The 23,623-nt window shown below is 36.0% G+C and overlaps 3 protein-coding genes and 1 non-coding gene across 11 annotated transcripts; 1 reads left to right on the top strand and 3 right to left on the bottom strand.

Annotated features, from left to right (window-relative positions):
- Window positions 1–9,413: 9,413 nt before the first annotated feature.
- On the bottom strand, window positions 9,414–10,039 carry LOC130988656 (stress-induced protein KIN2-like). Its single transcript, XM_057912558.1, has 2 exons — window positions 9,809–10,039; window positions 9,414–9,725 (listed from the first exon to the last, which is right to left on the bottom strand). Exons 1-2 carry the CDS (start codon window positions 9,932–9,934, stop codon window positions 9,654–9,656), a joined length of 198 nt encoding a protein of 65 aa, XP_057768541.1. The 5' UTR covers window positions 9,935–10,039; the 3' UTR covers window positions 9,414–9,653.
- A 1,468-nt stretch (window positions 10,040–11,507) lies between these two features.
- Window positions 11,508–11,578, bottom strand: TRNAG-GCC (transfer RNA glycine (anticodon GCC)). Its single transcript has one exon. It is a non-coding gene; the product is annotated as a tRNA-Gly (tRNA).
- Window positions 11,579–12,585: 1,007 nt separating this feature from the next.
- On the bottom strand, window positions 12,586–13,156 carry LOC130988655 (stress-induced protein KIN2-like). The gene is made up of 2 exons (XM_057912557.1): window positions 12,962–13,156; window positions 12,586–12,866 (listed from the first exon to the last, which is right to left on the bottom strand). Exons 1-2 carry the CDS (start codon window positions 13,085–13,087, stop codon window positions 12,795–12,797), a joined length of 198 nt encoding a protein of 65 aa, XP_057768540.1. The 5' UTR covers window positions 13,088–13,156; the 3' UTR covers window positions 12,586–12,794.
- A 2,535-nt stretch (window positions 13,157–15,691) lies between these two features.
- On the top strand, window positions 15,692–19,080 carry LOC130988653 (uncharacterized). Of its 8 annotated transcripts, none has more exons than XM_057912553.1 (8): window positions 15,692–15,876; window positions 16,037–16,157; window positions 16,227–16,502; window positions 16,915–16,989; window positions 17,070–17,231; window positions 17,743–17,840; window positions 18,160–18,370; window positions 18,798–19,080. In XM_057912553.1, exons 2-8 carry the CDS (start codon window positions 16,043–16,045, stop codon window positions 18,881–18,883), a joined length of 1,023 nt encoding a protein of 340 aa, XP_057768536.1. In that variant the 5' UTR covers window positions 15,692–15,876; window positions 16,037–16,042; the 3' UTR covers window positions 18,884–19,080. The 8 variants fall into 8 exon arrangements, with proteins under 8 accessions (XP_057768536.1, XP_057768537.1, XP_057768533.1 ...); XM_057912554.1 differs by having other exon boundaries at window positions 15,692–15,880; XM_057912555.1 differs by having other exon boundaries at window positions 15,703–15,876; window positions 16,040–16,157.
- The last annotated feature ends 4,543 nt before the right edge of the window (window positions 19,081–23,623 follow it).

The raw sequence follows: 23,623 nt of genomic DNA, 5'->3' as shown, positions 1-23,623 counted from the left end.
CCGTTGAGTTTATTGATCGTTTTTATTACAAGAACAATGCGATAGAGTGCTACAAACATGGTTTGAGTCCTCTACGGGGTTTTAAGTCTTGGCCCAAGGTTGATGAGGCGCCCATCTTCCCCCCTAAGTATTCAAGGGCAGTGGGTAGACCTAAGAAACGTAGGATTAGAGAGCTTGATGATCAACAAACTACGGCTAAGGCAAAATGGAGCATGCGTGGCTTAAGAATGAGTTGCAAGAATTGTGGTAAGTTTGATCACAACAAGAGAACCTGTAAAGAGCCTATTCGAGCACCAAGTGCAAGTGTAAGTGTTGTCATATAGTTTTACTTTGGTTTCTCCATTGTATTATGTTCATTCTTACTAATTTGTTGATGTTTTACCTTGTTAGGAAACTGAAAATGAGCCCCAAGAGTCGGTTCCTCGAGGAAGACAGCCTAGAGCACCCCCGGCGTCGATGATGACTGCTCCTAAACCTACTAACATTACCAATGTGGTTTTGCAACGAGAGATGCGCCAAGTAAGTTATCATTGTATATTGTTTATGCATGAAATGCATATCATATCAATAGTCTAACAATCTTAGCTTCACATAGGCACGAAAGGGTTATGGAGCGCTAGTGTCGATCGAGACGGGCAACATCTATCTTCGTGTATTCTAAAATTCAATCTTATTCATTTGTTGTTGTGGATATTGATGCAATTTGTCGTGTTTTTAGGATCCGGGAACACGACGTGTGTATTTGGTTAGTGATTCTCACTTGTCGGCGAGACCTTCGAAAAGGAAAAAAAGACGACGACAAGCACCTCGGGATCGCAAGGGGCAGACGGCGGCAGCCAAATGGAGAATCCGACCCCTCCATAAATCTTTAGACATATAGCCATGCTTCCTTAAGTAGTTACTTTTTGTAATGCTCGTTTGTTGAGAATGCACTCTATCGAGCTCTATCTTTTCTTTAAGACATGAATTTTTATGTCTTTTAAGACATGATTTGCTGTAGATTTTAACTTAATGAATGAAAGCCATTTTAACTCAATGAATTTGAGTGCATTTTATGAGTATCAAGAGACCATTTTTACTTCTATTTTTAACATAAACAAGATACTTATACTAAGAGAGAGGGAGCCACCAACATATATAGCAAAATAACTATTTTTAACAACATTTGCTACAATTTGATCTTCATAAAGGGATACCACAACATTGAGTCTCATACATGATACACAATTCGGATGATGCATATTTTTACTTCGAAAGACGAAGTCTCGGCGACGAGACAAACTCTACATGACCTACGAATATCCAAAAGAACAACACGACATATGTAACAATGAGCATAAAGAACAACGCTTGAAGTCTACCCTTCGTGACCTTCAAAGATTTCTTCAACGACCTATTCTCAACCCGAATTGCTTGCATCTTCATCTCAAGATCCTCCTTCAAATCTTGAAGCTTTTGGGCAGCAAGGTTTTGATCTCTTTGTATCATTACATTACTTTTTCGTATGCAATGAAGAAGAGCCGCTCTCGCTCTACCATCAAATTGATCATCATACCATTGAAAAAATTTGCAGTCACCAAGCTAATCACCACCAAAAAACTGAATTTTAGGAAAATATTGCATAAAAACCCAATTACATGAGGAACAATACTCACCTCACTTGCAAGAGGACACCTCCAAAATCTTCTACCAGGATTAGCTACACTAAAGGACCTAATAAGGTTACATTGTCCATGAATGCAATGTACTTCGTGACCTGAATTGAGAGACTCCTCACTATATGAATTCTCCATTCTTTCCTGAGATAGTATTAGGGCAAACACGTTGAATTGCGAGATTTCGCGGGTGGCAACGACGAGCTTGCTAATACAGAGGCGGCGGAGGAATACCTGAGAGGGGGCGGCGAAGATCGCGGGTGGCAGCGACGAGCTTGGATCCCTTGCCCTACGAGGAGTTCTTCAATTTTCCCAAAGTTCTTCAATTTTGAGTGTTAGATTTAGGGCAAACTCGTTAGATTTATTTTAGTGCCACATAGTTATATTTTGTTTATTTTTTTTAAGTTTATTATATCTGGCAAATCCCATTGTTTTAATAAATCCACGTCACAGTTTCCGGCGTTCCACATCATCTTCCGGGTGCCGGCAAATTTTTAGGGGACACAATTGAAAAAATGTTGTTAGGTTGGGTACCGATTAGATATTATCGATAAGTTGGGACATAATCGATAATTCGGCCAAACGATGGGACATAAAGTGATATTTACACTAAATTTTAGGTGCTTCAAAACCTTAATTGCACTGTAGAATTTGATGCTCTTTACATCCAACATCACTGCCCCAAGAGCTTTGATACGAGTGATTAAGGTGTATAATATATTTATGATATATATCCTAATATTTTGTTTGATAAAAAATAATATGAAACACGTTGCCTTTTACAAATTAAAAGCCTGAAAATATTATACTGAGAAATTCTGTATACCATACCTATGGAGGTGGTATACATAATACAAATCATAATTAAAACTATTATTAACTTTATATAATCTTAATATATCATATCAAATATTATATTATATTTTACAGATACTTTAATGCATTCTACCAAACATGTTATTAATATGAGTAAAAGACATCTCGGTCAAACATATATATCACACCTTATCTCATTGTTGTATACCAAATGAGCCCTAAGGAGGTGCGTGGGATTAGCTTAAGAGCACTCACAGCAGATCACATAAATGCACTAACTCTAAATTTAGGCTAAAACAATTGAAAATGAGATAAAAAAATGCATCCAGCAGATCCCCTAAATTGGATGGGACCCACAAAAAATTTTACACCTACCTAAATTCAATCTTAAATTTACACCCACCATAAAATTTATTTTAAGCTTATAATTAGTTGGGCCCACACATAATTATTGTTTTTATGTAAAAAATAGGAGATCTGGTGTATGCATTTATAAAATCGAGATCCTAAAATTAAATAGGAAAGCTTTAGGGAGGAATATATGAGCATAATTTTGGGATTTCTGCTGGGAGTGCTCTAAATGGATTTTTTTTAACAGTATAGTATAAATTAATTTATTGTTTATTAAGTTGGATAAAAAAAATAGAAATATATTAACTTCATTGATTATTTGATTACCACACTATGAGATAATTTGTTCATTTTAATAAAGATAATAATACTCAATTATTTATATATACAGAGAAAGGTTCAACAGAAAATATTAAATATTTAGAGAATAGAGAATTCGTGAAATAAAAACGAATAGATCTATAATTTTGATGAATAAATCAATGTACCGCATAAACAACAATTTGCCCCGGGTTCGAATCCTGCCGGTGGCGAGAGCGCTCCAATGAGACTCCCTATTTTTAGTGAGATCTAAGACACGATCTCGTGCGTTTATTTTATCAATCATGTGGCTGATATTGTACCTAGAGGGTGAAATTTTCTCTCAAATTTGAATCCTGGAGGGAGCGGAATATTTTAAATTTCGTTATTCATTAGTATATACTGCATTGTTCATCAGTATATACTGCCTTGTTCATCAGCATATATGTCTTATTCATTATCAATTTTTTAAATTTCGTTATTCATCAGTATATATGTCTTATTCATTGTAGGGTTAATGGCACCTAAATTACTCAACTATTTCGAAATTCTGGTTTGGGTACCATACTTCAATGTCTGTAAAGTAAAATACTAAAGTATTAATTTAATCTGATTTAGCAACTCCGTTCAATTTTCGGCAACTTAAGTGAGTACGTGGATGTCGGAGAATCCGATGTGGACTCACCGACGCTTAAATGAAACACAGTCGTTTCGGTCATTGTGATACGTCGTCGTTTTGAACAAATAACGAATTTCTTCTTTTAAAGGAAGGGAACCCTAATTTCTTCACATTTCCCCCTAACTTTTCTATGAAAACGTGGAATAGCGAATTTGGGGAGTCAATATGTGGTGGCACCTTCAACGCAAGAGCAAGTCGATGGTTGGGCGTCCTAAAATGTGTAAACATGGGTTGGCTTTGATGAGGACCTCGAACACTCCCTTGAATCCTCTGCGTCGTTTCTATTGCTGTAGTCGTCATGGGGTTAGTTCAATTGTGTTTTTTTCTTTCTCTCACTTTACCGCAACAATTATTACAGCAATTGTGTTTTTTGGTGGTATGTAGTCAAATGATGATTGTGGACTGTGGGAGTGGGTGGATCCAGAGTTGACGGAGCACTACAAAGGATGCATTGAAAACTTGAGAATGCAATTGAGTATGGCAGATGAGCAGCTGGGGCAGGCAACAATGTTGGGCACCTTCAACCGGGATAGATTTGACCACCGACAAGAGGAATTCCAGTCCACTATGGTGGAGCTTCAGTTAGTGAAAGCGAAGAACGATGAACTTCAAGCTATTGTAGATGGTCAAGATTTGAAGCTTCGAATGTCCAAATGGTTTTTCTGCTTTGCTGTAGTGGTTGTTTCTTTTTTGTTCATGATTAAGTAACTATTGAAGTATGTAGTTGTAATATTTTGAAGGCCTTCGAAGACTTAGAATTGTCTTAATTTTGTAAATTCTTGTATGGCCTATGATTAGTAAACCCTTGTTGTATCTTACAAGACTTTAAATGTCTTCAGTTTGGTTGTTATTAGACTACTTATCCATTAACCCTAGTTTATATGTTACTTTCCTAGCTTACAATTCCTTCATTTTAACAAGCATAAATAGTATTTAAGGGTGTGTAAACACTGCAAATATGAAGCACACAATCTGGAACCAAAAGCTAAATATTCAATAAGTGAAAGCCAGTAAGTGATATGATGAAGTTGAGTTACATAGAACCAGCTAAGCATCAAAGTATTTCAACCTAATTTGTTGCTCAGTGCAGACAAAACCCCAAAATAATCGGCTACTATGCCGCAAAATATACAAAAACAACATGTTTGATTCACAAATCTTGGGTTGAGGCTCCTTCATTCCTACTTTCTTGAGTTTTTGCTACTCCGGTGACAACACTTTCTTGAGTTGTAGTCCCACCATCTTTGGTATTTGAATTTCTTGGCTTTTTAAACTTTTGCAACAACATGGTTTTCTTGGATGAGGTTGAACCCTGAAAAATGTTAGATATTTTAGAAACAGTTCACAAATGAAATGTTCATAATACAATCCCTTTATACAACATAATACAACAACTTACATGGTAGAAGGAATTTCCAGTTGCCTCATTCACGTAAACACCAATCCCTTTAAGAGCTGTCCCTCTGCCTTTGTATTGAGTGGATCCACTTTTTTTCTTCATTTGAGAGTGTTGCTCAAATGCAGCCTTTTTCCTTTGCCCTCCCTTTTCCTTGCTTCCTTTTTTAGTTGCACCATCTTTTGAAGGCCTTCCTCTTCTCCGTTGTTGTATATGTAAACAAAGCAATTGTTAATCTATTCGACGAAGTCCTAACAAAGTAGCATATTATCGAAAGATGGCAATGTACCTTGTTAGGGTTCTGATTTTCCAGGGCTGCATTAGTGCATTTCCTTTTGTTGTGCCCTGTCTGCTTGCAGTTGCTACACGACATCATAACTCCATGTTTGGTCATCCTCCCTTCCTTCTCCTGAGGTGCTCGAACCCGTTTTTTCTTGGGACGTCCAGGCATTCTTGTTTTAGGTGGTGGTTTCACCAAATCGCCCTTCACTTCAGGCCACATCTTGTTCCCAAAAATGGGTTGGATATCAAATTCATACCCCGAAAGATAGGTAGCCACAGTGAAGTAATGACAAACAAGATCAGCGAGATCACGGTCCATGTATCTAATGGCAGCGCAAGCATGCTTGCAAGGGATACCACTTATATCCCATTCCCAGCATGAACACTTATTTTGCCCATTCATACTTGATTTCACATGCACAACAAAGGTATCACCTTCATAATGCACCTAGAAGGTATCATTCATGGCTGGAAGTGCTATGCAGTATGCACTGGCCATCACATTTCTCTCCAATATTTTTGAAACATTTGGAGTAAGTTTACTTGTAACAGATGACATGGCTTTGAATTTTTCTACCTGTCTAACCATCAAAGATGAACGGATTTCCTCTAACATATGAATTACATGCTTACCCCTAGCATTTAAAATGTACCCATTGAAACATTCACTTATATTATTATCGACGCTATCACTTTTAGGTCCAGTGGATATGAATGCCTTACAGAATTTTTTGGTATCCCTTGACAGGAAATCTTCATGCGCCGCGGCACTCTCTTGCTTCAGTTCCTGAAGTGCATCCTTGAACTCCACTTCATGGGTAGCATACACAGCCCTAAAGAACAAATTCTTAAGCGTTTGGCCCTTGTGATCCTTCTTCCAATTCATGTATATATGTCCGGCGCAGTTCCGGTGTTCATCTTGTGGAGCCAAAATGGCCACGGCATTTTGCAATCCCTACATAGAATGAAAAAAAGTTAGATCGATGATTTGCAAGACAAATCTAAATTAGATGTATAAGAGTACCTTCTGTTGATCACTGACGAAGGTCCAACCACTGCCATCTTGGATATCCAAATCTTCCATAAGACATTTCAAAAACCAAGTCCAGCAGCCTTCATTCTCGGCCTCAACAACGGCCCAGGCAATCGGAAACATACCATTGTTTCCGTCCTTGCCAGTTGCGCATAAGAGATGACCGTCGAGATAGGTTTTCAAAAACAGCCATCAATACCTATAACAGGCCGACAACTGGTTTTGAACCCCTTTCTCAAGGCACTCAAACCCACATATAGTACTTTAAATACACTATCTCCTTGAAGAAGAAGCTCATATCTGCCTTCCCCATCAACCCTTCTCAATTCAGCAATATAGTTTTTCAGTTTCCCATAATGCTGCTCTATTGACCCTCTCACCAATTCTTGTGCAAGTCTCCTAGCCTTGTATAGCCTGTCTTTTGGTACCCTCACCTTGAACCTCTGTAGAATATCTGCCCCAAGATCTTTCACACCTAAATTGTATCTAACTTTATACACATTAACGTACCGTTTTGCAATCCACTATGAACTTAGCAATTTATTACTCATTGCCTTAGGACAGTTATGGTCACCATGGTAACTTTTTATCATGAAGCTACCATTACCCTGCATAGAGCTTGCAAAAACTTGCCAAGGGCAAGGAAGAGTACACTTTGTTAATAGCTTCTTCTTAGAAACAGCCCTAAAGTGAATGTATCTACCATTCTCAATTGCCCAAGTGGTTGAAGCCTCTCTACACTGCAAACCATCCTGAAAGTGCATACCTATGACAATTTCAAGTTTGCTATGGTCACACTTGGGGTCATAAACGAGTCTTTTCTTTCTCAATTTGGGTTGAAAATCAGAATCACTCTCCTCAGACACATATTCATGTGTTTCATTCTCATAATCAGACACATGTGTGTGCTCTATCTCGGCTTCAAACCCATCATTCACATTCATCAAATTGAAAACATTATATGTTGTTTTTAATTTCTTCCTCAATTCAACATTTTCTTCATCAGAAATGTAGTCTAAATCACGAAGACTAACTTCTGACAAATCAGTTTCACTAGGTTGGTAGTCTTCGTCACTACTCTCACCCCAACACTCCATATTTATAGCATCCTCAATCTCAGAGAAAGTGGAATTGTCTAAATATCCCCAGTCATCTACATCTCGGGGATATTCACCCTCACCCTCCCCTTCACTGCCATCAACCTCAGTCTGACTACCCTCGCAATCCCCCTCACTGCCATCAACCTCAGTCTGACTACCCTCACAATCCCCTTCACTGCCATCAACCTCAGTCTGACTACCCTCACAATCCCACTCACCCTCCCCATCACTACCCTTAGCTTCACCTAAATTACCCTCTTTAACAGGCACATTTTCCTTAGGTTGTTCACTGTTATCAGTAACATATGTGGTTTTTACACCACCCTCAACACACACTGTCACTATCATCTGCTTACCCATTGCTGTTAACATATTCAAGACACCACTATCATCTATGATTACTTTATGTGTTTGAGTGGTAGGGATGCGATAATAAAGGTTTTCCCAGGAGACATACCCTAATTCTTTCACGTAATCAACGAGATCAAAGTACCCAAAAAGATCGGGGTCTAACCCTATTTTGGTAACAAACCCCCCTCCCATATAATGTTGTTTTCCTTCTTTGTTTATGAAGTGACCACCATGGCATATATGCAAACCAAATTCAACACTACACGAGATTCACACAGACAACAAAAAATCAAATAATGGAATTTCCAACATTTGTGCAGGCGAAACCTAAAAATCTAAATTAAAAAATGCACATTAACCCAAAAAAAAAACAACTACAGTACAACCATAAGAACAGTAAACCCTATCTACATTATTAAAGTCGAAGAAGGCGACAACACAGACTTTCCAACAAATATAGTATAATATGAATAGGCGACAAAATATTCGACATAACTATAAAGGAATCAAAGAAGGTACATTTTCGCCATTTTTAAGAGCTTGGGACCACTTCCTCACAAGTTTATAGACTTCTGCTTCGAAATACCCAAAACCTACCGCAATCTCAGATTTCCACTCACAATCTCAGATTTCCACTTAACAAGATTGTTGATTTTCCAGGCAATGGAAAGGTCAAGAACCATGAAACGATGGGAAGATGAGAGAATTTTTTTTGGGAGAAATAAAATGTATATGTGAAGACAAGATTTTCGGGTATTTGGCGCGCCTTTTCGGTGGCCATCTGTGTAGGAGAAACGACGTCGTCCCAACATAATGACACTGGGACACCACACGGACGCCAACTGGGCACCAGCTTGCTTTAATTTGGACACGTATGCATATTTTCAATTTTGCCCTTGCCGGAAATTGAACGGAGTTGCTAAATCAGATTAAATTAATACTTTAGTATTTTACTTTACAGACATTGAAGTATGGTACCCAAACCAGAATTTCGAAATAGTTGAGTAATTTAGGTGCCATTAACCCTTCATTGTACTTAGTGTCTCACGAAAAATAGGGGTCTCATTGGAGCATGCCCTCATATATATATATATATATATATATATATATATATGAGATAATGTGTTTTGACGGTGCTTTTAAAGCTGCAAATTAAGAAGCCCTCTGCAACTCGTGTTTTATCTTTTTGCATATGATATGATGAAACAATGCCTTCCAATTGATATGTACTTCTTTCAGTGGATATTTTTGCCTGAAAAGCAACCATCTGTTTTATACTTGCGAATTAAATTTTCGTGATTTCTAATACGTGTTAATTGTGACATTCACAATATCATTTACTCCGACTTTGCACGAGTTTTATTTTTCGTCGCAATGCCCCACTTTGGATTAATTATTATATCGATTGGACACTATATTTTACTAACATTTATGCTGGAATCAAATGAAATTATTTTTACGGAAACAAAACGTAATAATTTATTATTATTATTTATTTGATCACTAGAAAAACTTCATGGCCGTACTCTTTAACATGTCAGGCCGAAGAAGAGCTCATTAAACATGGCTAAACAAGAGCTGAAAAATCGAAAGAAGCAAAAAGAAAAAAACTAAGAGCAAAAACTATAGAGGATGTCGATAATTAATGATGATAATTATCGAGGGGAAATTAAAGACGACGGAAATTGGCTCAATTCCTGTTGGCGGCATCCTTGACAGCATCCACGGCACCTTGTGCCTTGGCCTGTGCCTGGTTTCCAGCCTTTACACAATTTTAATTATCAGAAAATAATTTAATCCTAATTTAACTCCATAATTAATTTAAAAAAAAAAAAAAAGAAATACCTCCTGTAGTGATTCCTTAGCAGATTGTGCAGCATTGCTGGCCTTATCTATGAGCTGGCTGCCCTTCTCCTGGGCTTGGCCCTTGGCCTCGCCGGCTCTGTAGCTCGCGCTCTGTGAGTTATCCATATTTTCTGCTTATTACTTTTGTGAAAAAATGAGAAAACAATTGAGTTGAATATCAAAAAACTGTGTTAATGTTGGTGGTCTGTTTGAGGGTATGTGCATTGGTGGTATTTATAGTTTGTGAGATGAACGTCAAACTCGTGGCACCGCATGTTTTCAAACGCATTGTAAGATCTGTGTTTGAATATGCGAAAATTGAGGAAGCTGGGTTTTGGTTGGTTGGAATTAAATCTGTCAAACTTGGGGCGAGCTTTATGCTACTCCAGTCATTAGAGTGTATATATACAATATGAATATATCTATAATACGCTAATATTCACTTCATTTATGAAAAATTTCTCATAATTTTCTTTTTATAATTAGTTTATTTATGAAAAATTTGTCACTTGCATTTATAGTAGTAAGGTCCACAAAACTCCACTTATATTGAAAATAAGAATCTTGCTTCACTAACAACTCCACTGATATTTTATTAAAACGTGTCTGACAATTTTTTTTTTGTGAACGGATAGAATATCTTATTTGGTAGAAGATACGTGTTGCCCTTTATAATTAAAATTCAAAAATATTATATAGATTTGTATGCATGATTGATTTTGGATATCCATAAATCATAATTATAGTTATATACTGTATAATTTAATAATTAAATCATACCTAAAAATGTACTACTATTAATTACATATTACAAATATTTTGAAACATATTTTAGTTAAACATGTGATATATTCACATTGCGCATCTAACGAGCTCTCAATAGCATCTCTCATTTTTTATTTTTTTTATTTTCTAACTTTCCTTTCTTTGTTATAATTTCAAAATCTAGACAACCTTCAATGGCTACCTTACTAATTTTGAAAATACCAAAATTTGAACCAAATCGTTGACGGTAAGTGAATAGTATCGGTAGCTCCTTCAAGTTGTTGGAGTCGATAGGATCATCCAGCAATGATCTCTCTTTTACTTCCACTGCCTATGTTCTCTTTATTGTCTGATCATCCTTTGCTTGGGGCATTCTCCATAAAAGCAGTTGTGAGAATTCTCTAGGCTGATAGCTAGCTAGGAAGTGGATCATGCATTGTTTGAAGCGCTTCAATTTCTTCCTCTACTTTGTAATCCATCAAACTAATTTCAGAAGGAATCATTACTCTCCTTGGATGCTTCCAAATGACTGGATCATGACAGTCACAGTTGACAAATTGTTGAGTCTCGGAAGCAGAATTCAGCTCTCTATGTATAATTTCAATAACTTGCCACTCTTCTCTGCCCATAAACTTGTCTTCCTTGATAGCTCTTCGTCTCTGCTACTAACACCTGACTCAACAATATATCCTTTTACATGCCTGGCTCCAATACGTTTCAAGATTTTGGCTTGCCTTGATGACTGTGGATGGTTTCTATATATTAAATCTTTAGATATTCTATTTTCAACCAATAAAAAAAATCGTGGGGGTAAAAAATTATGATAAAAAGAAAGTGCTCAGTAATAATAGGTGATATATCAACCAGAATTTGGATGGAAGAGGAACTTAACCCAATAATCCCCACCTCTAGTCTCTTCACAGCACTTAACAAATGCACCAGCCGGGAATCGAACCCGGGTCTGTACCGTGGCAGGGTACTATTCTACCACTAGACCACTGGTGCTTTACGCTACTATTGCCTTCATTTTTAATATAGATCGTTTCCATCATTTTGAAATATATGAAAATTATTGAAGACTTTTTAATTAATCTCATACCCCCATTCTACTTTTAAGACATTTATTTATATACTGGATCTGGATTTGGCAATATTAACCATTGTTACGTGACATTAAGTAGCATTACATAAATGTTGTTGGGATGAACTTGCGGAAAAAATCAAAATTGAACGTTGATATTCCCTTAAAAAAAAAAGAAGATGAACGTTTACATCCGCAACTGTTCTGAAAGATAAATTTGTTTACAATAATTTTAAGAAATAGCCAAGTAAATTTAATTATTAGAGGTCAAAAGATACTTGGGGGGTAGCCTATTAATATTTTTTTATATAACCATTGGATTTGGTTCGGTCGTTTTAACTGAATCAAAGAAATCAAAACCCAAAATTCTTGTGTTGCAGATAGCAAATTGAACAAAAACTAGCGAATCTGCAACCGATTATTGGCTTATGCAAGTATAAATATTAAGAATATCTTAATCTTTTTCGGTTTTGTTTGACTACATAAGTTCATGTTTTCACAAATTTCGAAAAAATGGGCTCTTGTGCAGATTCAACATTATATTCAATCATATTTTACAAAATTACGTAAAATTTGTTAATTATACTTTATCGCCCGACCTTTGGATCGAGATGTAAAACTATGAATTATAAAACATTCAGAAAATAAGTTATAAATATGGCACTTCACATATTTGCCCAATATGGCAAAATTCCCATATAAAATCTGATCAGGTGCCTATATGTGTGTTTGTATATTATTAGAACAATTATTCTTTGTAATTAGTGATCAGGTTGTCCAATTTAGAACACCTACAATTCCAACATTCTTTTTTTTTCACATTTCCTTAGGTTGGCCGTGATTGATGAGTGTTTCATCTTGGTTATCATGGAAGATACTACATTTAATAGCATTTTGAGAACATTGATTATGCCAAAAATAAATAAAATGATTTCTAATGAAACAAAATTTATTAATTAATTTATTATTTATTCGATCACAAGAGAGATCGACTTCATCGCCGACTCCACATCATGTCATCCCGAAGTAAACCAAAGCTTGCCTAAATCAAATCTATCTAGAAAAGAAAAAGAGAAAAAATAAATAAATAAAGAGCAAAAACTAAGAAATCAATGCGACAAGTGATGGAGGCATGATCAATTAATTCCTGTTGGCGGCATCCTTGACAGCATCCACGGCACCTTGCGCCTTGGCCTGTGCCTGGTTTCCAGCCTGAATTTACACAATTTTAATTATCAGAAAATAACGTAATCCTAATTTAACTCCATAATTAATTTTATTTAAAAAAAAGATGAATAGTTAAATACCTCCTGTAGTGATTCCTTAGCGGATTGTGCAGCATTGCTGGCTTTGTCGATGAGCTGGTTGCCCTTCTCCTGGGCTTGGCCCTTAGCCTCGCCGGCTCTGTAGCTCGCGCTCTGTGAGTTATCCATATTTTCTGCTTATTACTTTTGTGAAAAAATGAGAAAACAATTTAGTTGGTGGTTTGTTTGAGGGTGTGTGCAGTGGTAGTATTTATAGTTTGTGAGATGAGCGTGAAACTCGCATCTTCATTTGCCAAAAGCAAGAATAATCTGTGTTTGATGCGAAAAACTGGGAAAGGTCGTTTTGGTTGTTTCGAATTACATGCGACAAACTTTATATAGCTCTACTAGCTTTACTTAATTTTTTTTTTCTCCGTTTTTTATTGAATTAATTATAGTTTATAGCCCGAACTTTCAACAGATTTCAATTTATGATCTGAACATTAATTTATTTTTTGTATATATAGCTTGAACTCTAAGAAATAATTTAATTGTAGTTACAATTGCACCAAAATTATGTTAGTAGTCTATTCTTTATCGTAATTACAGCTGAAATGATGATCAATTGTCACGAAATTAGACAACCTTCTATATATACCATGCGTTTTGTATACAATCCACATGAAACTCTATGCAATCGAAGCCTACAAAATTCTAAAGCTCTCTCAAGCTCAAGAACACATTTCAACAGATTTTCGAAGAAGGAAATAATTTAATGATCAGAAGATCTCCGAAGCTTCTTAAGCTTGTAACTACATGGATCTCATTGACATTTTCTTAGAGATTAAGCATTTGTTTCTTGTATAGCATAGCCTAGTGTTCAAGCAAAAATGATCTAGCATGTACCGCTCTTACTGTAACAGTTTGCTCACCCTAGTTGGAAAGACACTTTCAAAACACCCTTCCTAAAGATTGGAAAATGTTAGAAGGTAGATGCAAGTAAGCTGCAGAGTATTTGTAATTTGAAAACCAAGAGAGTTTAAGGTCAAGACCTCGTTGTAACCCGTGGATCGATCTAAGGTTACCTGACTAATTAGTTGACTTGAAACTATAAAACAAGAAATCCCACTGAAATTGGATTCTCCTGTTCAATCAGGTTTGTGGACGTAGAAGCAGTTGTCTCTTAACCACTTTAAATCGTTTGTGTGTTATTTGATTAACTGTTTACTTATCCGCTATACATTCAGCATACTTATACTGCATATCCCTATTTGCAAAGACAACCTAACTAATGTGCAAAGCAGACTAATACTTTCGAAAGGATTTTGAGTTTTTAAATGAGTAAACAAACCACTAAATTTCGTAACTACAATGAGTTAATAACTCAACTGATAAGTTTTTCAGTTGTCAGTTGGATTACTAATCGATTTACACTCTGATATTGTTTTAACGCTTTTCAGACAAAAATGTTATTTGGACCCAATCAGCTCACAACTAGTGTGCTGAATTTATGTCACCATAGAAGTCAGCAGATTTACTACCTTACATATTTTGTCTCAAAATTTCAAGTACGAAAAAATGTTAACTAGTGTATCCCCTCATACACTAACCTTAAGGAACCTCGTATTTAAGATATCCAACATCCATTAATTAATTAAAAATTTTGACAGTTTATATTAATTAATTTCTTATTTATACTTAAGTAGTACCACCCAATCTTATTATTGTACCTGAATTAATCAACTTGCTTGGTTTAGTGCAATAAACCTTTCGAGGGGATGTTATTATCCTATACCGGATACGGTTACCTAATACATTTACCAAATGCCATGTATAAATTGATATATCCAAGATACAGAATACTCAAATTAATATGTAACTCTCACACCCATATATAAATTGTTGGCTAGAGATATATAATCAACTTTCATAACAACATAACTTTAATCTATAAAGTGCAATAAATCAAAAAATAATTATTAAAAATAGTTATTGAAATAATTTAGATTTTTTAGCATTATTATATACAAAATCCTCAAGAACATCAAGTATTTTCGATACCCCATACCTCATTTTCCATGTATAAAATTATTTTATTAAAACTACAATAATCGATATCATATATGCAATAGAAACATTATAAAAACAATACGAAATTTTAAAAAATTCAAGAATTTCATCGATCGGCTTTATTATAACACATTTACAAAACTTCAATTAATAGGATAAATCTTCAAAATTAATATCAATTAAATTCTTCTTTCTAATGAATTTAAAACTACTAATATTTGATTATAATGGCAGGTTTAATATATATATATATATATATATATATATATATTCTTGAAAAATGAGAAAATCATTAAAATTACGAATAAATAAATATAAATTACTCCATCCGTCCCCTCCCACTTTTCACACATATTAAGAAAATGCATTTAATTTTTATACTTTTATCTTTTATACCCTTATTTATTATTTTCACACATCCTTTTCACATTTAAGTAAAGCATTAAATAAGGTTAATTTAGTAAAAATAATATTTTTATATAGTATTAATTAGAAAAGTGGACTATCTTTTTGGGACATCTCAAAATGGAATAAGGGACTAAAATGGTGGGACGGAGGGAGTATAAATAATCATATCCATTTAATATAATGAAAATTTTGATTCATTCAAAATTCGAACTCATATAAGAATGCTCATTTATTTATTACATTGATTTATTCGTTCACACATATTTCAGTTCTCCCGGTATTTAGTATTTTGATCGAAACTTTTCTCCATAGATATAAATGCATAATTCTTTAAAAAAAAGTTATTGGATGTTTATAATTTAACCCTATTAAAACCAACACTGCACGTTGAGTCGCAAACGCGTATCATATCCGAAACACTCAGCCGCCGCCGTGCCGCCGCCGTCGATTCTCGAAGCCGCTGTTCGGTTTGTCTCCAGAGTTAGTTCCACTTTCAGCGCGTGAGTATGAATCGCGAGCCCTATAAAACGTTATTTTGTATCGACTTTGCATTGTGATTGTGAAAATCTTTAATTTGGTTTTCTAGTATAGGGCATAACTTTGAAGAATTTGATGTTTCCCGTTCCAATAGTTGTACTAAATCTGTCTTTCATCATTTAGAAGAAAATGGTTGTGGAGCTGACACAGAACAATAACGATAAGAGGAAGAAGATGAAGAAAAAGAAAGCTTCAAGTAATGTCAGAGTCGTTGCTGAGATGGTCGAAACTCGCCATGTGAAAGGTAATCTAAATGCTGCTTCAATTGATCATACTTGTAAGGGGATAGTGAATAGGATTCATATATTGGCAGATGAAACACTTAAAACAAGTGGAGGAAAGAAAAAGAGTCAGAAATTGAGAGATAAAAAAAGAAAGAAGAGCGGAACAGCCCGAAGAGATGCTGAGGACGTTGTTCCCAGTCACGCCAACGAAATTGAAGATACAATTCCTAATAGAGTATATGCTGAGGGTGAACCAAGTGAGGAAAAATTGCTGAAACAAAGAAAAAAGAAGAGGAAGAATGTTGAGAGTATCAGCCACTTTGATGAATTCAATGACAAAAATGATGCATCTCAAGAATGCAATGGTAAGAAAAATGAAAAAAAATTAAATTAAATCATTCTCAATGTTTTATGCATAATTTACTGTACATCTTGATTTTAGGTATTGCAGTCCTTTATTTTATTTGTAACACTATGTTCTAGCAGTACCTTGCCTTGTTTCTTATGCCTCTGTTCTACAGCCTTCTTGAGAAGGACCTGTATCATTCTATAGTTAATGGATGGAAACTGATGTCTGAGTATCTTGTTGGTGTCTGGTGATGTGTGAAAATGGAATTGGGTAGAAGAAATTCCATATAAGTCTAGGTTGGGTCCGGCAGCCAATTTATATGGAGTAATCTCTTCACCTCAATAATAAGAGGTCGTAATTGTTGAGAGTCATTTAGATTGTGTTAGGATTTTGGGTGATATTACTTCTTAACAATTATTGGATGACAGATTCTAAACCTGAAGAATATTTTACAAATTCTGAAAGAATTAGCAACGGTGATGCCACAAGGAAGACCAAGAAAGGTAAAAAGTTAATAGTTTGCTACAAATTTTGTATCTTTCTTGATTTTATGTCTAAAATAATAAACTCCTTTTGCTTATAGGTAAGTCAAAAAATCCTGAAAGAAAGAAAAAGAAAAGGCCGCTAGTGTCAAATCACATATCCTCAGATAATCTGCTGGAAACAAGAGAAGGAAGTGTAGAAGAAGAAGATGAAGTTTATCAGATGTCTTCAGGGGATGAAGATTACTCTCGAGGAATGAAAAGTATGATCCTTGTACCAAAAACAATCTTGTTTTTTTTTTAATCTGTGAAATGATCTTTTGCAAAATTTGTTAGTGATGCTATTTCATTTTTCCTCATCATACATGTGATATCATTTATTTCATACATGTTAGCTAGCTTCCTAGACATGGACTCATTTGAAGCTCGCTTTCTAAGTTATGCCATCATAGGTTTGTATGATTGATTAGCATAATGAGGCCTATTCAATGTAAATATGTATTTGAGATCTGGGATGTATTAGCCTGTTTAAATAATATAGCTGTATTTGTGTGAATTCTCCTTTTTGGTAAATTAACATAACAAAGGGTGAGCATGCATGATCAAGTTATCGTAGTAGTTAACTCAGTTTAGGTGAAGAGAAATGGTCACATTAAACTCTCTCCGCCTGATTCTTCTCTATGGCAATGCATAGCCCGGTTCTAGCCTAAGTGGGATAATCTTTTTCCTAATTGTTCCTTTTGAAACATGATTAAAGGTTCTCTCTTTGTTCAGAATGGATCACACACTATCATCAGAGTAGACCTGGGCTGAAGGTTCTGCAAGAGAGGATTGATGATTTCATAATGGCTCACGAGGCAAGAGAGGAGCAGGTAATGTGTTTATGTCTGCAGCATATCATAGTATCTTTCAATTACAACATATGGTGATAGGTAGCACTGTAGCAGATTGACATTGTTGCTGATATGATGTGTGCTCAAATCTTTGACTAAAGAAGAAATACTTGTTGTAGGGATGGAATTTGTTCTTTTAAATGCTTTGGTGTGTGTGTGTATATATATGTATATATTAATTCTATAGTATTTTGGGGCTAAATTAGTATATGCTGCTCTTTCTCATTAATTGTATCACGACCTCTATGATCTGCTTTGTTCTGCATCACATTTCTGTTGACTTGTTTGATTCATGCAGGCTAAAGCAGAGCGGCTTGCCCAAGCTGCAGAAGGTGGATGGACTGTTGTTGTGCATCAAAAAGGTCGTAAAAAGACTACTGAAGCTGAAAGTGGAGTTGCTGTTGGTTCTGTTGCCCAAGCTGCCGTCCTAGACAAGATGGGAAAGAAGAAAAAGAAGGAAGTCGGCCTAGATTTCTACCAGTTCAACAGAAGGGAAGCACATAGAAACGGTAGTTCTTCTGAATCTCCGATGCAATTTTTCATATGCTTTAAGTTTTATTTGCATTCTATGTTAAATGGTTTACTAATGCTGTACATTTCATTTGTTCTATTTGTTCAATAAAGAGGCTCGTGAAAGGATTATATTTAGGGTAGTCCGATTTGTCAAATTCCAAACTGAGCAGAAATTATTATCTTTAGGTTTAAGTTGCAAATATATATTTTTGCAAGCATTGCTTTTCATTTTCTGCTATGCTTCTTAAAATTTTCCAAAGTTGCGTAGCTGACATTTTAACTTCTCGAATGATACCTATATGGGAATGTTTTGAGAACTACTGGAGCTGCTGAGTGATAATTGAGTTAGTATGTTTTGAGTTGGTATGTTTTGAGAACTACTTGAGCTGCTGCTCGCTGTCTCATATACTGGATTGAATGCAGAGATCATGATGCTGCAAAGCAAATTTGAGCAGGATAAAAAGCGGATACAACAGATGCGAGCTGCAAGGAAATTCCGCCCCTACTAACTGCTTTCCCCTCAGTGAGAAAGGTTGAGTGATGTTCTTTGTATTGATTTAAAGAATTAGTTTCACTCTGGAAAGCATTGTTGTACCTTTTGGCTCTTAAGATGTATTGCTTTGTTAATTTGCATTTGGATACTGGCACGAGAAAATTTTTGATTAAAAATCCATATAGCAAAGTTATTAGTGCTATTCAGTTGCTAGTGTTCTTGAATTGTCACCCCCATTTTCACAATTTGGGATATTGAAATGAGCTTTCGATTATATAATCGTTTCGGTAATTAATTATTTAAGTTAAATAAGCAAGTTAGTAAATCGTGCGTATCGGATCTACACGATAAGGTTGAACACTAATACGATACGGTCTACACAAATACGATACAAAAACAATAATAACACAATTTGAATTTTGTTGACATATGATACAATCTATAGTAAAAACTTGAGTAAACACATGTTAACACTATGATAAAAAATAAGAATTTAAATAAGGAATGACATTAAATTTTGTGTTGCAAGGCTGTAAAGCAAATTATGAGATAAGAAGAAAAAAAAAGTCAAAAATTGTAATTCAAAAATAAGAATTAAAATAAATATTTTGTAAAAATAGTAATATTAATTCTAATGATTACACCAATCCAACACAAATTTGATACGAATTCGACACAAAATTATCGCATTCTTATCAGGACGACACGATAAAAACACCCGATAAAGCTTGACATTAACACATTAATTTCGTATGATTTCGTATCGTGTCCAAAATTGCCAAATTTAAAAACCAGTATATAGGACCATTTGTGACTTGTGAGCATTGTTTTTTGTAGTCGTTATTATTTTTGTATTTTATAAATTTATTTTGACTCTAATACTTCAAAAATTGGTATATCATTACTTTTAAAATTACGTAAACATCAAAGTTAAATTTTATTTGTTTTTCCTGTAACTTCAAATGAAAGATGTTAATGATGTTAATGATAATTTTTAAGGTATAAAATCAAAATAAATATATAAAATAAAAAATAATTTTAATATTAGACTAAATGTAAGAAGTTCGTAAATAATGCTCGTATAAAGTAGGGGTAATTGCCCCTAAATACATAAACTTTCACATATTTCTGGAATTGCAGCATCATCTTTAGATTCTGCCCCACAATACATGAACTTTGAGATTCTTCTGTTTTTTCCCATGACACCAGAAACCACTAAGGGGCCGTTTGATTTGCAGTTTAGGATTGATTAAGATTAAAATTATCTTGAGAACTTAGTGTGGATTTATACTATTTCATGGGTGTTTGATATCATGGCTACTTAATCCTATATTGTGTTTGATATCCATAGGATTATGTTGGATTATATTATCTAATATCAAAACTATCCTCATATAATTTTAAAAATACCATGTGTGTCCTCCATCAAAGCCCATTTAACTCTATTCACAAAACAAACTTTTGGCCCTTTCATCTTCATCTAGGCGAGGAATACAAACAGTCGCTCATAGCAGGTGAAGTTCTATTCGAGGAGAAGCCGAGGTCTGCATCCTCCATCGCTGCAGCCATTTCTCAGGCACTGTGAAGTCGGTACCCGGCACCGCAGCCGTCGACGAGCAAGGCGAACTCGTCAGCTTCCATTCCAAAGTTTCAGTGTCGTTTTCTGCAGCTCAAAAATGAGTCAAGCAACAACAGGTATTCACACCGATCCATTCCGACGTTAAAGTTTTTTTCTTATAGAATGGCTTCGAAAAAAAATCGATCAAGTTGGGTTTTGTTCTAGATAATATTGTTTGTTGAATTCCTGCCAGTATAACTAAACTTGTTTGCGCTCTGTCATGTTAGCCTATAACATATTGTTGTGAACAACATGTATATTTGGTATTGTCTACAAGAAAAAAACGTGCATAAATGATAGATTTGGTGAGATTTTTTGGTTTGTTTTCGTAAGGTTTTTGCGAATCGAACAGCTACTATTCCATTTGTTTATGTACTTGCCAATGGTTAATTAGTGTTTGCATTTGTCTTGTTTACGTACACGCACTGTAGAGTTTTAAAACTTGTTGAACAAATCAGAGGATAAGCCGATGGTTAATTAGTGCCTGCGTTTATCACACTTGCTAATGAATAACATTCGGCTTCGTCATTGTTATTGCTTGCAATGAATAACATTCGGCTGCACTCACTGTTATTGGTTGCATAATGACATTTTAGGCAGCAACGGCGCAGCCCGTTCCGGCAAGCCCAACAAGACGGACCAAAGTGTCGTTCTTGGTCCACTCACGAAGAACATGTGTTGCTCGCATCGTTGAAAGAACTTGTTGCAAACGGTTAGAAATCCGACAACGGATTTCTAGGCGGGTATTTGAGCAAACTCGAGGAGGCCATGAGGAAGGAGTACCCCGACACTGACTTGAAGGGAACGCCCCACATCAACTTGAAGGTGACAACATGGAAGAAAACATACTATTCACTTTCGAACATTCTCAAAGATAGCGGGGTTGGCTTCAATGTCAACGGCAAGCATATGATTGACTGCGATGACGAGCAGTGGCAAAACTTTGTGGCTGTAAGAACGGTTATCCCACTTGCATTGGACCCATTATTATATCGTTTTGTGCTTGTTTGATGACTACATTTTTGCTTGTTATTCAGGCTGATAAGAATGTGAGCAATTTTCGTTACAAGAGTTGGCCTTATCTCGAGGATTGGAAGCTAATCTTTGGCAAGGATAGGGCAACGGGCGAAGAGGCGGAGGACCTAATGGAGGCGGCGCATGAGATGTACCGAAAGTTGAGTGGCAGCCCGCTCAACGATCTTGGTGATTACCACGTCTCCCTCGACGACATATTTGAGAATGACGTGATAGGGAACAATGTAAGTCAAACCCGCAATCAACAAGAAACCATACCGATTGAACAGGAGGCTCCAACAACAAGCAAGAAAAGGCGCCGTAGTGGAGGTTTCGATGAGAAGTTTTTTGAGGCATTGCATGAGGTCGGGCGGGGCACGGAATCACGACTTGAGATTATTTCATGTCGAATGGGGTACGACTTTGACGTATCAAAGGCGCGCAAAGAAGTGAATGCCAAGTTGAGTGGCATACCCGAGCTCTCACAACACGATAAGTTTGTTGTATGCAATATGCTTGCGGAGAAAACGGAGTATCTCGATATCTTTTCTAGCCTCTCCGAGGATGAGAAGAGAGCATATGTCGATACAATATTGAAATAAAGTGTACACTTGGTTGCTTATACATGGTGCATGTAGTGAATTAGAATGGAAGCATGATAACATCTAGTTGTTATTGACATATTGCAACCACATTGCTTCGGCTAAGGCATTCCTCGCCGTGTGCCATTGAGGGGAACTTTCGACTTGTTCAACGAATTCATCAGGTGCCTCTTCTAGCATTGCACCGTTTTGTTGGGGCATGGAATTTAATTGTTCTTCAATGGGGTCTATGGACATTTCCTTCCGAATGAAGTTGTCGAGTAAAAAGCATGCCATGATAAGTCAGTTTTGCACTCGAATCGGATAAAAAGAAGGTGATCTAAGGATACCCCATCTCATCTTCAATATCCCAAAAACTCTCTCTATGGCGTTCCTTGCTTTACTATGTCTCAAATTAAAAAGTTATTCCTTATTTTGAGGTCGTGCATTGTTCGGTTCCCATTCTTTCAAATGGTACCTAACGCCTTTGAACGACGTTAGGAAACCTTCGCTATTCGCGTATCCATTATCACACAAATAGTACTTCCCCATCAATAAAAAAATGAAATACAAATTTGTAAATAATTATCATGTTATCGAATAAGCATGTCTAATTATTGAAATTAGTCAAAAGCTTTATTTACCCCTTGGGACCTTAAGGCCGTGAGGTCTTCTAATTGCCTCTCGCAAGACCCTAGAGTCCACAGCCGAACCTTCCCAACCGGCTAAGACATAACTGAAATTCAAATGACGATCACAAACACCTAACACATTGGTTGAAATTTGTCCATTCCTTGTTCTATAACGGGGTATGTCCTCATTTCCTACCATGACACTCACGTACGTGCCGTCTAACGCACCTAAACAGCCATATTCACAAGTCACACATCAAATTAGTACACAAGACCAATAACACTTAATATTGATTAAAATTTGATATAGTCACGGTATTAATACCTTAAACCAACGCCACCGTGGATCACTACAATCTGCGGGAACAGCCTCTGGCTTGGACAAGAATAGGTCATGAAGTCGTATAATAGCCCCTAAGATAGTATGCACATAGTGCGATATTGTTTGGCCTGAGCGCTAAAAATCGAACCTAACAACACGATTTTTTTATGGTGGGCTAAGACTGAAAGAAACATGGCTACTTGTTCAGGCACAGTAACGAATCGACCGTCAACCAAACCCCCCCGGTCCCTTAGAATAACACAAAGGCGTGCAAACGTCCTACGATCCATTCGAAGGTTGGATATACAGTCAACATCGCTAATACCACATAATCGGTTTAAGTGTTTGTTTTGGTCAGGCATTTTATGGATTATCTCCCATTTTAGGGGTCCTGAATCACGTCGTCTCTTGCCTAACCTAGTCTTATAATAATACGCGAATAACAAAGCCACTTGTATGACATGTACTCGCAAAATTTCTTGCATCAAAACAAATTACATGCCACGCGCCCGAATGTCTTCCCTTCCAGGCATTTTGTAAATTCAATGACAGAAGTTGCAGATATCTAAGGTCCCTAATAGCAAAGAAA

This window comes from Salvia miltiorrhiza, chromosome 6 (assembly GCF_028751815.1).
Source record: "Salvia miltiorrhiza cultivar Shanhuang (shh) chromosome 6, IMPLAD_Smil_shh, whole genome shotgun sequence".
NCBI lineage: Eukaryota > Viridiplantae > Streptophyta > Magnoliopsida > Lamiales > Lamiaceae > Salvia > Salvia miltiorrhiza.
Note: the sequence above shows the minus strand (reverse complement) of the source record. Positions and strands in the feature narration are given on the sequence as shown.